The 18,176-nt window shown below is 34.0% G+C and overlaps 1 protein-coding gene across 2 annotated transcripts; it reads left to right on the top strand.

The window, feature by feature from the left end:
- The first annotated feature begins 743 nt into the window (after nucleotides 1–743).
- Nucleotides 744–17,877, top strand: LOC128860079 (mediator of RNA polymerase II transcription subunit 1-like). Of its 2 annotated transcripts, XM_054097326.1 has the most exons (6): nucleotides 744–1,040; nucleotides 4,003–5,183; nucleotides 5,330–5,462; nucleotides 5,529–7,465; nucleotides 13,392–14,763; nucleotides 14,829–17,877. In XM_054097326.1, exons 1-6 carry the CDS (start codon nucleotides 1,001–1,003, stop codon nucleotides 14,831–14,833), a joined length of 4,668 nt encoding a protein of 1,555 aa, XP_053953301.1. In that variant the 5' UTR covers nucleotides 744–1,000; the 3' UTR covers nucleotides 14,834–17,877. The 2 variants fall into 2 exon arrangements, with proteins under 2 accessions (XP_053953301.1, XP_053953300.1); XM_054097325.1 differs by having other exon boundaries at nucleotides 13,392–17,877.
- The last annotated feature ends 299 nt before the right edge of the window (nucleotides 17,878–18,176 follow it).

Raw genomic sequence — 18,176 nt, 5'->3', positions numbered from 1 at the left:
TCGATTTCGATTGTGCACCAGACGTTAATAAGTCAACAACAATAAGAGGCACCATCATCGATTTGACTTTTTCAAGACACATTACACTCGAAACTCCTTTTCATTTCCTACTTTTCCTATCATCGTCATATTCTCAACAGAGAAATGGTTCATTGCCATGCGCACAGGAAGAAAGCATATGCAAATACAAATATGTGAATTTATATACATATGCGCATATACATACATATATATGCTCACTCAAGTAGGAGAGAGCCAGATGTCGAACGTTGCCGAACGCGGGGGCCGTTGTGTCTCTTTGCCGTTCGTTCCGCACTCTCGCTTGCAGTTCAAGCAAGATAACGCATGAGCAAGGCAACGCCGCATTAGCAAGATAACGCCGCATTTTTGTGTGCGTGAGCCGGCTACATCGAATTATAAAACTCCTAAACGTTTTGACCTCTTATTACTTATTATAAAACGTAATATAGAATTTTCCATGCATTCCACCAAAATAATTTCTATGAAGAAAAACCTTTCACAACAGTATTCACAGCTGATTGTCAATTTTGCAGGTAATCTGCCATTTGTGAACGGGTAGATTAATTTTGTGGTAGTCATAACATAAGTTGTCAGATATTAAGTCACATTTGGTAGAAGGTGTAGACGTGATGTGAAAATGTTTGTATTGTCAATGTGTTATTATAGATATCGAAATTAGTGATATCGATTACAAGTTACTAATGTCTTATAAAACTCGATAAAAGATTTGCATATTTATTAAAGTGCAAGCCAGATGCAAAGAAAAAATGGTGTTCATGTTGAGGAAAAGTTTAGTTTTTCTTTCATAAAATAAAAAAAAGATACTTAATGTGTACAATTGTATATGCTAGGCGCGTTATGGATTCCTAAACAGTAAACTTTGAGTAAAAGAATAGTAAAGAAACGTGCACAATTTACATTGACATCCTGCTGCTTCAAGAAGTCCCAAACGCTATTCTTACCGGTTCTGGCAAATAAAATGAATCCGACTATTGGAAAGTCAGCAGCTGCAGCAACGAGTGAGTGTAATACTTTTAATGATATGGTACTAATATTCATTTAATTGTTATGGATTTTTTTATGCTTTGTAAAGATATATGTGTGTTATGTAGATATATAAATCGCAAAAAATATTTAACCAAAAATATTGGCAACTACACGAACTATAATCGCTGGGTCTAAATCACGATACTTTAATTTTTAAATGGCTTGAACTTCAATGTGAATATTGTGGCTGTGGAGATATAGTTACACCACAAGTACAATGAAAATCAGAATCCGAGGTGGAAGTCGATTGCGGCAAAAATTCAGAAGATTTGATGGTTAACTTGGCAGTCATACTACCACTATTTGGGGGTTTAGACTGGTGTAGCGCACATATTGGCATGAACTAGGTTTCGGGTTCCCCTTACATGTATGGGGAATGTTTTGCTGTTACAACAACAACAAAGACAACTAGGTTTCCACGACTGTCGCACCAGCAATATTTCCCAAACATTTATGGAGAATCAACATGAACCAGACAAAAGACCGGAGCAGCCAATAACGCAGCTGCATATCGAGATAATACCAATGTGAACTAGGTCTCAGTTTGAAAAAAGTGATTTCGCGAAAAATATGTGTAAAAATTTTCAAGCAATTACCATCGGCTCCGTAGCGCAACAGAAAATCGCCAACTGAACCATTTAAAAAAATTTTTCGACCTTGAGATCAATTGAATATTGGTTTAAAAACCTTAACAGTTATTTAAGGGGTTATACGCAGTTATGAAGCAAATAAAAGACGGGTTGTCAAGGATTTATCCTGAAGGAACTTCAGAATATTTTAATTTGAAAATTTTTGGCGGTTATAAAAGCATCCTTCAAGAACGTAACAAAATTTTTTATTTATGAAAATGTTGATTATAGAGCGCGCTGCAGGCGATTTCTGGAACCTCCTTTAAAAAAAGACGATTTACGGTGTACATCGTAACTCAGGATTGGATTATCTGAAATCAAAAAACCAAACAAATTTTGTTAATATATTAGATTATCTAGTTATTAATCGTTCGGCTAATCAAAATAGTGAATTTTCACAAAATGGCAGCTTTTAAAAGAAATGATTTCGATTTTTACGTTAAAATTTGGCCGTAAATTGATTATAAAATGGAAAATAAGTATCAGATTTACAAAAGGAACGATTAATTACTAGAAAATGTATCTTTAAAGATTGAGTTAAAACGGTTGACCGATCAAACAAGCCGTTTTCGAGATATCGTGTACACCGACTTGAAAAATGCCGTTTTGAAAAAAACACGTTTAAAGTTTCAATACCTACCTTAAAACGTGCCGAGGCATCTCTACATATTTAGGTATAACACCGAAAGTATTGCTTAGATCTACTTCAAATTTCGTGCGTATACTTTTGAATATATGTACATTACAAAAATGTAATAAAAAAAATCGATTTTTTTGAAAGTCATAACTGCGTATAACCCCTTAAGAAAAAAAGGGGTTGTCTGTAAAGTCGGTTTACTGACGATAGTTTAACGTGACAACGTCATAAGAAAATATTGATGGAATGGTTGCAATTTTCAAAACAAAATTTTAGTTTTATTTGTTTGATAGATATTTTGTATGGATATAGAGGAGGAGGTAAATGGAATTGCAATGGAATAGGTCAAGTTACATTTACACAAACGTGAAAAATGACGAAACATTTATCAAATTCATGAAAGATATGTTCAATTTCGATTGTACACCAGACGTTAATAAGTCAACAACACTTAGAGGCATCATCGATTTGACTTTCTCAAGACACATTACACTTGAAACACTCCCTTTCATTTCCTATTTTTCCTATCATCGTTTATTCTCAACCAAGGCGAATTTATTACAGGTGACAGCAAACACATATAAGTAAAACCCTACATGTATTTGTTGTTGCGTTTGGTGCTAGCATCATGTCAAAATCAGCAAGCAAATTTAAACATACGAATGTAAACATACCAATACATACAAGCAAAGCATATTATTTTGACGTAAGCCATACCTACGGCGAAAAATTCAGCTGGGTGAATGCTGTCACCTTATTAAATCCACCTTGTTCTCAACAGAGAGTTGGTTCATTACCATGCACACAGGAAGAAGACATATGCAAATACAAGTATGTGAATTTATATACAAAGGCGCATATACATACATATATATGCTCACTCAAGTAGGACAGAGCCATGTCGAACGTTGCCGAACGCGGGGGCCGATTGTGCTTTTTGTCATTCGTTCCGCGCTCTCGCTTGCAGTTCAAGCACATTAGCTTACATTTGCTTGCGTACGGAATAGATTCGTATATTTGATATGCCCATATGACTTGACGCATCTTTACATATAGATTTGTTCTTTTTGAAAATTGCGCGAAATTGTATATGTACATATATGCATGTTTATATACATATATTAGTATACAACATATCTTATAAGGTATGTGGTAAATATTACCATACATTTTTTCCTTCATATATAATAAAAAAATTAATAATAATAACATTAAAACAACAGGTATTATTAACAAACTTGGTTTTATTTTAAATTCTTCAAGTAAATCAAATTAATAATAATCAATAAGAAGGCATATGCAAATACAAATACGTGAATTTATCACTTAAGTAGGAGAGAGCAAGATGTCGAACGTTGCCGTTCGTTTGCTTTGTCGTTCGTTCCGCGCTTTCGCTTGCAGTTCATTCAAGGTAACGACAATGAGCAAGGTAACGGCAAATAAGCAAGGTAACGACAAATGAGCAAGGTAACGACAAATGAGCAAGGTAACGACACATTTTTTCGTGCGTGCAGCCGGCTAAATCGTATTATAAGACGTTATCACGTCAAAAATTTTCCTTTTCATACATTTTTATTTTATTTAAGCATTAGTCTTTTAAGATTTTTTTTTTCCTAAATCTACAATATTTATATGTAATTATGTGTCTTGAATGTCTTTATTTTCCAGCAACTACCGCAGCTCAGTTGCTCAGTTGTGCACCCAGTGCAGCCGAGAAAAATAAGCAATGGCAGCGGGAATTACTTATGGAGCGAATTCGGTCTCGCGGAAACCAACACAAAACCTTTGCTGAACTTTCAAAAGCTATGCGTATGTCTATGCTGGAAAAACGTTACGCACTTGATGCGGTAGAAAAGGCCAATTTACAAAAATGTCTCGACAGCATGCAGCACTGCATAAAGGTAACATCGAGGCAAGGCTTAGTCGAACGTCTGGAGAGTTTATCACGACAGCTGGGACTAAAGTTCATGGAAGATACATCGGGCTTATTTATTTCGACTGATATGTTCTTTTTGGAAATTATTTTGGATGCGAATGGCGCACTCACCGATGTGAAAGTGCATCATGAGTGTAAAATTGAGCAGCAATCCTGCAGTGAATTGGTGAATTGTTTGAATAATGGAGATTTCGCTGATTTCACTGTGCAACTAGAAGGACTCTCCTCCATCTATCAATTGAATGCAGAACCCAAAGTTAAAACAAAAGCCTTTGTTGCATTGCAAGCAATGGAAACAGATCTGTACAATCTTTTTCAAATTCAAAATTTCACCAAAGATACCCAACAACTGGTTAAAGTATCATCGGTGGGTTTGGTATTGAAACGACGTGGGGGCCATCCTATGAAGCTGATCTATTTCGTTCCGCCTTATGACCTTTTATCGCTCGAGTCCAAATCGTTGCAACCGCTCACTACAGATTTGATTACGAGCAAAGATATCGGATTTAGTGTGACAGTAAATTTGGAGGCTTCGTCGGCCAACAAGTTGCAAATCCTCCCCATTGTGAGCGTAACTAATGATCCTCAAACTGGTCTGGATATGCCCATATATGCGCCGTTGAATCAACAAAACTCGATGCTCTTACCAGCGACATTTGTGCTACGATTAAACAAACCGCTGCCCGTGTGCCATGCCTCTTTAAGGGCACTCGGCGTACCATTGGGTGTCGCGTCGGACAGCGCAAGTGGCATTGAATCGCTAGACAAAAAGGAACTTGTTACCTCATCAATTATGGATCTGGTAGTTCAAACGGCCTCAGATCAGCAGCTGAAGAACTCGCAGAAGGGATTGTTTGTGAATTTGCCTGATCAGACGCAATGCTATTTCTTTACCGAAAACAAACACTTGCAGGTAGGCAATGAATTAAAACAAAATTTTTGGAGTATCAGAATACGCCGCTAAGTATATTTGAAATTGGAAATTGCGTGAATGTTTTTTAAGTTTATTTTAATTAATTAATATGTAAAAATTTAACTAATTACAACATCTTTTCGCAGGCCACCCTAATCTCTTCCATTCCTTTTACGGAGCCCATTCAAGTACCAAAAATATTAAACTTTCTCAAAAGACAAGCACTTTTCTATTCATTGTTGGCTAGTTGTGTGCGTACACAGTCAAAAATGGGCAATGGTGAGTGTTGCAGGGTCTATTAATAGAAAAAGTAATGGAATAACGTTTTGTTTTCTTGCTTTTCAGACATGGAATCGACCACCATACTCGAGGTGAACGCTATTTCCTTTAAGCAGATTAGCGTTTCACTTCAACACCCCTACGAGGAATCAATGGCTACTGTGGAGTTCGACTTGCGCGATGGCAATGTAAAATGTACAATCTACTCGCTCACGAATAACTACGATTTGCTTTCTTTGAAACTCACAAAAATAGTTGAAACGTGCTTATCCATACCTGTGACCATACGTGCCTTACTCAAGTTGTGGGATCAGGAAAGGTTGAAAATGTTCCAACGCAGCATTGGTGGTGGCGTTGGCGGTGGCATGGGTGGTTTGGGTAGCACGGGCGCCTGCAGTGGCACCGGCTCAGGTGGCTATGTAAATTTTAATATGGGAGTTGGTCCAAATGATTCGGGTGGTGGTACTGGCGTACGAGGCGGCAGTGCCGTAAAAATGGAACCAAACACACGACAGCTGCAGCAAATGCCTTCTATGGTTTCTGCATCGGCCACGTTAGGTGGTGGTGGTAGTTCAGCTTGTAGTGGTGCTGCCGGCCTGTCAGGGTTTCTTCAATATAAACCAGAAATGAAGCAAGAGGATTTTCATGACAGCCCAAAGAGTCAAATGCAAAATAGTTTGACGCTGCATTCTGCTGAGAGCAGCTCTTTGGGCGGCTTACACCACCTTCAACAAACGCAGCAGCAACAGCCGTCACAACAACAACAACCAACACTAATTGATCAACTAGCTACCGGCAAGCAATCGGAAATAGAAATAGCAGATAAGTACAAGAACATTTGGATGGATAAAACGACCAATTTGAAGAACTGTGTCAGCATAACACCCATTTCGCCGGACAGCAACAGCAGGGGCGCTTCGCAGCAGCAAGGTGTTGATGTGAAACGCGCCGTCGGCATTGAAATTATACCGTTGACTTCGCAATGTGGTGCTGCAAATGGCGGCAATGGCAGTGGTGGCGCTGCAGCAATTACAACCGGCGTCGGTGTTCCGCAACCCGGCATCAACACGTCGTCCACGATCACTATAACACCCATAAATGCTGTCGGTGGCAGCAATAACGCTGGCAAAGATAAGAAGTCAAGCAACAGTAACCCAGTCGTAGGCGGCAATATTCTATCCACTAACACGGGCATGTCGTCTGGCGCCAACAAACGCCAATTGGATGGACCATCTCCCACGGACGGGCAAAAAGAGAAGAAACGCAAAAAGAAGCGGGACGATTCGCCAATGGGTCCACCAGAAAAAGTTTACTCTCGTCAAAATTCACCCGCCGCCACAAGTGAAGCGGCCGCTACAGTGGTGGCACGCAAATTTTCTTCGCCATCCTCCTCACCCAAAGGTGGCAGCAGTGGTGGCATGTTGAACAGTGGCAGCTCAGCTGCAACACTTGCCGCTGCTGGCAATGCTGCTTTACTATCGACACGTCCCAGCCCGAAACATTCGCCCGTCTATAGTAGTCCGAAGCACACAAACACCGCATCGAATAGTCCGAAATCACCCTTCGGCACACACTCGCCGAAGCATGGCTCTTCGGGCAAACCGAGTATGTCCACACTAAAAAGTGCCACTGCAACCAGTCTCAGTCCGAAAGGTGATAAAAGCGGTTGTGGCAGCGGCAGTGGCTTAGTTGGCTCTACAGGAGGCCTTTCAGCGGCGGCAGCTGCAGGTGTGGCGGCCGCAAATGCTGTGAAATCTGCAATGGGAGTGGGCGGCGTGGGTGTTGTTGGCATGCAACAAATGAAGACAATGAATCACTTAGCTGCACCGACGACGATGAATACAACTGCCGGTGGCTACGGTGGAGTGTCGAATATGGGCAATATAAGTGGTGGCGGTGGTGGCGTAGGACAGTTGATGAGCGGCAATGGAGCAGGCACTGGCATGGATATGAATGCGGCAGCGTCACAAGCGGCAGCTATGCGCAAAGTAGTTGGCGGCGCGGTAAGTTCATACAACTTTTCAGTAGACACGACATGCAAGTACACAGCCTTTAAATAGTTCCTTAGCAGATAAGTTTAGTTCGTATGCTAATTTGCTGCATGCAGTGAAGTGCTTTTTCGAAAGGTGTAACAAGTTGTTGAAACCTGCGTGATTGGGTAATGAAATAGACAATACAAGTCGTTTTTGTAAAAGTAACTCTTCGAAGTAACTAATTCTAAAGACTCGATATACTTTTGTTGCAAATAAGTATTTTATTAAAATAACTATTACGAAAAGACGAAACTGTTAAAGCCTCAAATCTTAAAGGATTTTAGTGAGTTAATATAAACTATGAATTGACGATATGTGTCGCGTGAAGCGCTTGGTTTTCAGACAAGGCTGATGTATTCTCCCAACCGTAGATTTCAATACAAGAAAATGGATATTCAGATTCTCATTAGGTTTTTCTTGCCTTTGTTTCGTTGTCTGGAATAATGATGCTCGTAAGCCGTAAACCTGAACAAAAAAGCGCACAGAAACATAGTTCTAGTCCTTTTCTATTATTATTAATTATAAATTGTATTAAAAAATTATAAAGCATACAAATTATTATAAAAAAATACCGACCCGGTTTTACCAATATTCAATAATTCCACATATAAAATGTAAAAAGTCTTGTGTTTCTATCGATTTTCCTTTTGAGAATAGTTATATTTCTATGTTACGCCATCCAGCGGCTATTTATGAGAAAAGTAAATGCCAACAACTTGTTTCTTATACCCAAAAACATTCGTATTCACTTTTTTTATGAAAAATGTAACGAAATATTTCAAAACAAATCTGAGATTCAAACCCTTGTCTCGCGTATGAGAAATTTATTATTAAATTTTTTTTATTATTATTATTTTTTTTTGTACTATTTTTTTATTATTCTTGTGTTTTATTTATTTCTATTGATTTTACATTTCTTTGTAATTTTTTATTTTATTATTTTTATTTTTTTATTTATTTTATTATTATTATTTTAATTTTTTATATTTCTTTTTATTATTTTAGTATTATTATTATTTTTTAAATTTTTTTATATATATTTTTTTTATTATTTTGTTTTATTATTAGTATTAACAATCCTTTGTTGTTTGCGGATGAGAATTTTATTATTAAATTTTTTTTGATTTTTTTTATCATTATTTTCTTATTATTATTTTCTTATTATTTTTATTTTATTATTATTATGTCTTACTTATATATTTTCTTATTTATTTCTATTGTTTTTACATTTCTTTTTGTTTATTCTATTTTTTATTGTTTTTTTTTAATATTATTATTATTTTTTTTTTATATTTTTATTATTTTAATTTTTTTATATATTTGTTTTCATAATTTTTTATTATTACTGGTATTAACAATACTTTTTTTCCGGATGAGAAATTTATTATTCAAAATTTCTTTATTTTTTGATAATTTTTTGATTATTATTTGTTTATTATTTGTGTATTATTATTTTTATTTTTTTTTTGGTGCAATTTTTTGTTATTTTTTATTTATATTTTATTATTATTATTTTTCTTTATTTATATCTTTTTTATTTCTATTGTTTTTACATTTCTGTTTAATTTTTATTTTATTATTATTATTTTTTTTAATTTTCATTATTTTGTTTTTAGTTTTTTTATTATTTTTCATTATTCTTTTGTTTTATTATTAGTATTAACAATACTGTTTTTTTTTGCGGATGAGAAATTTTTTTTATTATTATTTTCTTATTATTTGTATTTATATTTTATTTTTATTACTTCTTATTTGTCTATTTTCTATTTGTTTCTATTGTTTTTACATTTATTTTTAATTTTTAATTTTATTATTTTTTAAAATTTTTATTATTAGTTTATTATTGTTTGTTTTTATTATTATTTTTTTATTGTTTTTTTATTATTACTATTATTTCAGTATTTTATATTTCTTTTTATTAGTTTATTATTATTATTTCTTTTTTTATTTTTTTATACAATATATATTTTTTCATTCCTTTTAATTATTATTTTGTTTTATTATAAGTATTAACAATACGTTTTTTTATGGTTATTTGCGGCTGAGGGGTTTAAAATGCCTAATGCATCGTCAAAGCTGCCGTCACAGCAATTATATGTCCGGGGACTAAAAAACTCCCACTCGTTTGGAACCGTCGCCCTCCCTGAAACCGCTTTCGTATTACTCCAAAGTGGCGTTCCATCTTCCTCATTACAAAGAACCATATCCCTATGTGTCTGCGTCCAGGTCCCGGAGAATTCTTTCCGCGAAACCACTAATTAACAATACTTTACATTCCATACAATGCATTGCATTATTTATCTTATTCCTAATGAATTTTAACATTCTTTTTTATCTTGTCTCGTTTTTTGTTTCCATTGGTAATGCATTATTCAATTTCAGACCAATACAAGAAATCGAATTGTATGCTCTATTACATAATTCCCTGTCTATACCTAATTCTAGAATCATCACTAATTCTTAGGTCATATTTTAGAAAGAACTATTTGAAACTTGACAACACAGGGAGTCGAATTCCATTCTAGAACTATGCTCCTATGTGTGAACTTTTTTATTATTATCAGGAGAGAACTTCTGAACCTTTGTTAGTTACATATTTTAGTCCTTATTGAGACGTGAAATTCTTTGAGCAGCTCTGATAGTTTCTTCAGTTTTAGTTACTGTATGCATATGTATGTATGTACCGTTTTTAAAATATTGGTTTATAGTAGAGTTGGAAACAATTTTCTTGTTCAAATTCTATTACTCGATTTTTACAAATATAGAAAGGGGAAAAATGTGGCTTAGCCTTAAAAAGAACGCGGTATATACATACATATTATAGATTATAATAGACTTTTAAAAGATACAGACATTTGTACTCTGGTTAAAAAAAAAAATAATAGTAATAAAGAAAATAATATTCTAACACTTGTAGTTTGTCTTTCTTTTCTATTTTGCGTATATTTGAAAGCTTTTTAATTTTATTTTATCAATTTTGCTTTTGCGATTTATTTTATTTTATGTAAGAGTTATTTTCACAGGTGAAGTGCATGCTGGTTCATAAATATGTAGTAAAAAAGCTGATATTCAGCAAAATGTGCAGAAAAAAATTTTAAAAAGAAATATAATTAGAAGGTAGAAGAACCTAAAATCAATTAATTATTAATAAAAAGTGTTATTATTAGAATGTAAAAAATATAAATAAAAAAGAACTAAAAAATGAAAATAATAATAAAAAAAAAATATTAATATTAATAAAAAAAATAACGTCACGTAAAAAAATAATTTAAATTAGAAAATAAATAAAAAATTTAACTAATATTAATAAAAATAAAATAAAAATGACCACATAAAAAAATGTAAATATGGTTGAAATGTAGAAAAAAATTAAAAAGTAAACATAAAAAAACTAAAAAGTAAAATTAATAATGCAATAAAAAAAAAAATAAAAAAAATAATACTAATAAAAAAAATTAAGAACAAAATAAAATAAAATATTTTTTTTATTACAATGTACAATAGAAGAAGAATTAGAATGTAGAAAAAAAAAATAAACTTAAAAAATAAATATAAAAATGAATTAAAAAATAAAACTGATAATAAAATAAAAAAGATAAAAATACAAATAAAATAAATATGACCACACAAAAAAGAAATAAAAAATAAATAAATTTTTTTTATTAGAATAAAGTAAAAATAAAATTAATAAAGTATAAAAAATAAAAATTAAGTAAAATTACTATGTAGAATAGAAAAAGAAGAAAAAGAGTTAAAAATATAAAAAAAATTTAACAAATAATATTAAAAAAAATTATTTTTTTTTTGGTTCTTTGCGGGGGAAGGGTTTAAAATGCCTAATGTATCACCACAGTTGCCGTCGCAGCAATGGTATGTCCGGAAACTAAAACACTCCCTCTCGTTTGGAAACGTCGCCCACCCTGGAACCGCTTTCGCATCATTTCAGAGTGGCGCTTCGTCTCTCTCATTGCAGGATGATAATTAAAATTAATAAAAGTATTATAATAAAAAATTTAAAATCAAAAATAAAAATCAGAAGACAAAAAATATAGGTAAAAATACTTAAAAAAATATAAAAAAAATTAATAAAAAAATATAAAAAAATTAATAAAAAAATATAAAAAATAAATAAAAAGACTTAAAAATATATAAAAAATAAGTACAAAAACTTAAAAAATAAATAAAAAGACATAAAAAAATATTAAAAAATAAATAATTTATGTCTTTCTATTTATTTTTGAATATTTTATTTATGTCTTTTTATTTATTTTTTAATATTTTATTTACGTCTTTTTGTTTCTTTTTTATATTTTTTTATTTATTTTTTATAAAAATAAAAAAACATATAAAAAACATATAAAAGAGAAATAAAGAAAATAAATGTACAAGATAAAATAGAAAGTTGAAGTATATTAAAAACAAAAGTATATGAAAAACAAATCAAAAAAGATAAATATTTAATAAAAGAAAAAAAGATAACTATATAAAATATTATTAATGAGATCACACAAAGAAATAAAAAAAACATGTATAATTAAAAAAAAAAAAATCATGTTTATGTATAATTTATAAAACAAACAATTTTTTATCATATAATTACATCCGATAAATAATCAAAAAAGGTAATAAAAAAATGGAAAATAATAATAAAAAAAATATTAAAAGTAAGATAAAATTATTAAAAAAGAGAAAAAAAATGAAAAAAGTAAAGAGAAAAAAAATGAAAAATTAAAAATAAAGACAAAAAAATTAAAAAAAAAAAATAGATAAAAAGACAAAAAATAAAATAAAAAGACAAAAAAATATATAAAAAAATAATTAAAAAAATAAATAAAAAAATAAATAAAAAAATAAATAAAGACATAAAAAAAATAAAAAAAAATAAAGTAAAAATGAATAAAGTGAAAGAAAAATAATAAAAAGATAAAAAAATAAATAAAAAAAAATTAAATTAAAAATAAAAAGACAAAATAAAAAAATCAAAAAAAATTAAAAAGCAATAAACAAAATAAAAATAATGGTGCAACATAAAATAAAATAAACAGTTTGAGTATATGAAACTTAAAAGAAAATGGTAATAATAATAAAAATGGTGAATAATGATATAAAAAGATCAAAATTCACAAAAAGTAAAAAGAATATTAAAAATAAGATCAAACTTAAAAAAAAGAGATCAAAAAATTAAAAAAGTAAAAAAAAAAAAATAAAAAGAGAAAAAAAATTGGGAAAATATAAATTAAAAAGATAAAAAAAAAAATTAAATTAAAAATAAAAAGACAAAAGAAAAAATAAAGAAACATCAAAAAAATTAAAAAGCAATAAACAAAATAAAAATAATGGTGCAACATAAAATAAAATAAACAGTTTGAGTATATGAAACTTAAAAAAATTTTCAAAAACAAAGCATTACCAGTCAAAAAAAAAAAAGATTCACCTTTTTTGGTTTAAGAAATTCGTATTGCATATCGTTAGTAGTTTTTTTTATAATTTTTTTTTAATATTTTGCTTTTAAAATGGTATATTCGAAAATAGTTATAAGCTACGCAGCAAAATAAAGTAAAAACTTATTACATACACAAAATGCATCCATATAGGAAAAATATAGCAAAAATAATAGTTTAATAATAAAATATTAACTAACTTTTACTAACCATTGTTACTTTCCTCTTTCTCTCCCCATCTTTTTTTTTTAATTTTTTGCTATTTTCCGCAATTTTTAATTTTTTCTTTCGGTAATTGTTTCCTGATCTTCTTTTGTCTTTCATACATTAACAAACACACACACGCACACACACCCAAATATCCATCACACCTCGTCTCGTTATAATTCTTTCTTTTAACGCTTCCGGCGTTTAATTGTCCACACACTTTCTATGATACGAAATTATTTTGTCAGGTTAGTTCGATGGCGTCAACGATGTCAGTCGCACCAACAACAGCAACAGCAACTCTAGCGTATCCGGCAGCGCTACCGCTGCTGCCGCCGCAACGCTCGCCGCCGGCCATTGGCAGCAGTGAGTCGCAACGGGGTGAAGAATGTGCCGAGTCTATAGACCAGCAATCCAGCTCTTCCGAATATATGGTGAAGTCAAGTCAAGAGGGTCTAAAGCTGACTATCAACAAGACAAGCAGTGGTGGCAAATGTAGCGTCAGCAGCAGCAGCAGCAGTGGTGAAGGTGGTGGCAGTGGTACTGCAGTCAGCACTTGTACGTCTGCTACAATAGCAACAACGAAGGGTGGTGCCAAGTCAAGTGGCGCTGCAAGTGCGAATTCAACGAGTAAGCGACAACATACTGGTCTCAAGCCAGGCGTCAATAGCGGACCAGCCTCAAAAAAATTGTCGCTAGCAAAGTCATCAAACAAGAAAAGTGCCACGTCGAAACATCCATTCCAGAAATCCAATTCTTCGGGTAGCCTATCAACAAAAGTGGCAGGCTCTAGCACTTCTGCGCCTGCTGCTAGCGGTGGTTTGACTAAGAGTTATAGCACAAATTCCTTTGGTGACTTGATCGCCGGCACTGGCTCACTGCGCAAATCATCAAAAAAATCATCTAGCTCCAACAGCGGTGGCACATCTTCCATCACATCAACACCAACACAACCTGCCACACGTATGGACCACCAAGCGGATATGTTGAAAATATTACAGTATGCTTCACCCACAATGGCGGCCAATATGGAGGGTTTTATGAAGGGCCTCAATAGCAAATTTCAAATACCAAAACTATCGCAACGCGCCACGAATACAACTTCAGCCACCAATTGCACACAATCGGCACCCACAACGCACACTGTACAACAACAAACACTAACGTCAGCGTTGGGCGTTGCAAGCGATAGTAGTAGCGGTAGTGGTGTGACCGGGTCAAAAGTGAATAACCATACCAATGAAGCCTTAAAACAGCAACAAGCGCAAAATCAGCTTACAAAGTCAGCCTCCTCGAATGTGCGCTCGTCGCCACTGTACCCCGAAATGTCGGGTGACACATCATCGCCACCAATCGGTTTCCAACACACTTCCACGTCAATGCAATTAAATGCAAATTACCATTTGCAACAAACATCGGAAGGCGTACAAATGCAACAGCAAAATATAAATCACCGTCAGCAGCAGCAGCAACAACAACAACAACATACTTATAATGCAAACGCCCAACCACAGGCATCGATGACCGTTGAATATCACCAAACAAGTCAAGTTGCCGCCGATGAGTCAACATTTATGCCAAGCGTTGCTGCTGCGCCCGCGTCATCGGCTGGACTCGCCGGTAAATGACATTTATTATTTGGTTTCTCTTTTATTTTCTTAATTATGGTATATTTTTAATGTTAGGCTGAAGGACTTTGCTTGTCAGTTGCGAGCATACACTTTGGTACCGTTAGGCTTAGGGAGATCACTTAAAAATTATGTACTTAAAATTCATCAACTCCTGTAAACTAATTGCGCAACATAATAAGCAATATGTTATTAATTTCTGTAAAAAAACAAATATTTTTGCTAATCTTTTCGAATATAAGCCATAAAAATATAGAGCTCGCGTACGCGGAATTATTAAGTGCATTAACCCTTTTGCATCACCGCTCGAAATGCGCGAAGTTCTCAAAATACCTTCTAATGAAAAAAAAACTGTTCCAGGATTACCAAAATTATTTATTTTCCTCAAACTTTAACAAACAAAAAAAATTGTATTGGGGATTATTCCGTTCTTGGTGATAAGAGAGAGTTTTTGTTCGCGCATTTTTCCGTCGAATAATGCAAAAGGGTTAAATGTAAATATGCGCCTGAAAATATGCAACGACCATAACATTCTTAAAAAAGAAAAGCAAACATTTTATTTTCTAGAAAATACAATTAATTTAATCGAATTACTGTACATGGCTCTATGTTCCAAATGCCTAATACATCATCAAAGCTGCCATCGTAGCAGTGGTATGTCAGGAACTAAAAAAACATTCCCATGGTAGCCGGTTCTACGTTACCGGAATGACTCGAGTTGCTCTCGACCAAGGGCTGCCGCCCCAGTAAGTTAGCCCTATCTAGTGTACCGTACCCCCAGGAATTAAAAAGTTCGTACTCGTTTGGAACCGTCACCCCCACCTGGAACCGCTTTCGCAGCATTTCAGAGTGGCCCTTCACTTTTCTCATGGCAAGATCTATGAGATCCAACTGGAAAAAGTTAAACACCTGCGCTATCAGTAGACAAACGTGGCCCGAATGGCGCGTGGGTCGCACCAAGGGTCTACTCAAATTAAGTAGGAAAGACTTAAGAATCATAGAAGGTGCCCTATCTGGGTACTGTCAAATAGGAATAATAGGAAGGCTTGCCAGGAGGTAAGCGGCGCCATCCGCTGAAGCTGTTAGGATATAGAAGAGGAAGATACAGTTGAACAGCTTCTATGCGGATGCATGGCTCTGTGTAGAAGCTGGTTCAGACGGCTCGGTCTCGCTTTTCTGGACAACATTGCGGATGTTGCGAATATCAAGCTAGCTAGTATAGCCAGCTTTTTAAAGGTCATACACCATGGTTTAAAGAGGACCAAGTATAGTAAGGATAGGATAGTTTCTGTGGTATCACATGGGGCCTCTAACTGTCGTATGTGCGTCGTAGCACAGCCACTTCAACTAACCCTAACTTAAGACCTATGCTTGTGTGCTTGCTTTGGAAAAGGTGTCATCTTCGGCTGCATATGCATGTAAGGTGTTCGCTTTGCCCTATTTTAAACAGGTATTTCTGAAAATACCCGTGCCCCGAAACCATTTGTGTTGTATGAGAATTTACTTCACCGAAGTTCCTACTGTACCATGTCCCGAAATATTTTATTAGCCTAGTCATACATCCGCCACGTGTTTTGTCTCTCTAGCGATCTTGCCATAGCTTTATCGTTTCGTCCTTTATTTCGCGCGAGCTGCAAGCTTGTCAACTCCTTCTTCCATCCTCTCGTTAATGCCCACAACTTTTTCCTTTCGAAGGCTAGTAAGTCAATCGGTATTGAACCGCTTATCACATCAGCAGCTGTCCCTGATACTGTGCGGTAGGCAGACGCATCTCTCAGAGCTGCTGTTCGCTGTACCGATGCTAGGAGTTTTCCCTGGTGATTCACCTCAGTTCAGCTCCGTATAAGAAAGTGTAGAGCGTCGTTTCCACCACAACCAGTTTTACGTAACGGGAACGACCTGTAGTTTCAGCAACATTCCCCGCGTGTGTATGGGGAATGTTTACGCTGCTAGAACACCAACAACAACAGAACGTAGTTCGTTCCCTATGTTTGCTCTTAGCGGCTTTCTCGGCTGCGTGTTTTATTTGTCCACAGAAACTTAATCTTGGGTTCAATCCTATGCCTAAGTATGTCATTTAAATCCTTTTTGGTGGTTAGCTTACAAGTTATTTGTAGCTAAAATAGTCTCATTTTGCAAGTATTTTCCCAACTCCATCTCGCTTTCGCAATTATACCAGCCGTATTTCAACTGATTACCGACAAAAAAAAAATTATAATAATAAAATCGCTTAATTTATATATCTACTTGTCTCTGCAAATATGTATGAATTTCAAAACCCCTTTGCTGGCTCCACAAGATTAGTCTCTCAAGTAGTATCTTTGCTGCCACTTACCTAGCCACATGCGAGTTTAAGGCTCAGCTCTTTATTTGAAATTCTTATTTAACGTATATGAAGATGTTTCTTATGGATTTTACTTATCAGGTACCCACTGAATCTGGCTCCGATTATTTCAGGCGTGGTGCATATTTGCACCTTCTATGTCTTACATTTGGCAGTTCACATTCTGTGTATTGTAGTAATTGCATATGAATCGTGAGCAATCGTGTGAATTCTAACAGAAGTGGTGCTAAAATCACAGTTACTAATGTTGCTTGAGGGAAACATAAGTTGCATGCCTGAAAGTATGCAATATACTTAGTCTTGCCATAAATTCTGTGACAACTTTTAGAATGCGTGCGGCGAGAATAAATTTAAGCAATTTGAACGAACAATTTTGTTGGTATGCATTAACAACTCATTAATTATACTCAGTTTCGTGGCAAAGTTCGCTTTTAAACCATGGATTGAGGGGTGAGCTAAGGAAAATCGCATTGGATTATACAGTTTGTAGTCAGAATTGGACAACATGGCCTGTCGACGAATGCCTCACAGAAATGTGCACGAGCTGATGGGCCTTATCGTTTGAAGGCTTCTGTAAAAGCAAATGATGATTGTTTCGCAAGAAAATTTAAATATTTTTTACTTAATGGGCTATATACAGTTAGAAGGCCGAGAAAAGCCGAGTTTTTTCAGAATTTTTTCTGAGAAAACTTAAACTTATTGATCTAAAAATTTTTACACATACAGTCGAACTTCCATATAGTGAATTCGCACGGGACCTGAAAATCACTTCACTATATAATATAGAAACTTCATTATAAAGAAATATTGAATTTTTATGTAATTTTATTTAAAATAATCTGTGAGTTTGGTTTGAATTACAGTCTTCCATTTTTCATTTTCAATAAAAGCTTCCAAATCATGTAGAGAGTTGAAAACATTAAGCGGCACGTCACTCCTCATTTCCACAAAGGTTCTAATTACGCTAATGGATGAAGCAGCTTGTATCAACGTAGGTAATGCCTCCTCAGTTTCTGCCAATTCTTCAACGGTCAAATCGTGTTGATCGTTATTTGAAATAA

Source organism: Anastrepha ludens, chromosome 4 (assembly GCF_028408465.1).
Source record: "Anastrepha ludens isolate Willacy chromosome 4, idAnaLude1.1, whole genome shotgun sequence".
Lineage (NCBI taxonomy): Eukaryota > Metazoa > Arthropoda > Insecta > Diptera > Tephritidae > Anastrepha > Anastrepha ludens.
Note: the sequence above shows the minus strand (reverse complement) of the source record. Positions and strands in the feature narration are given on the sequence as shown.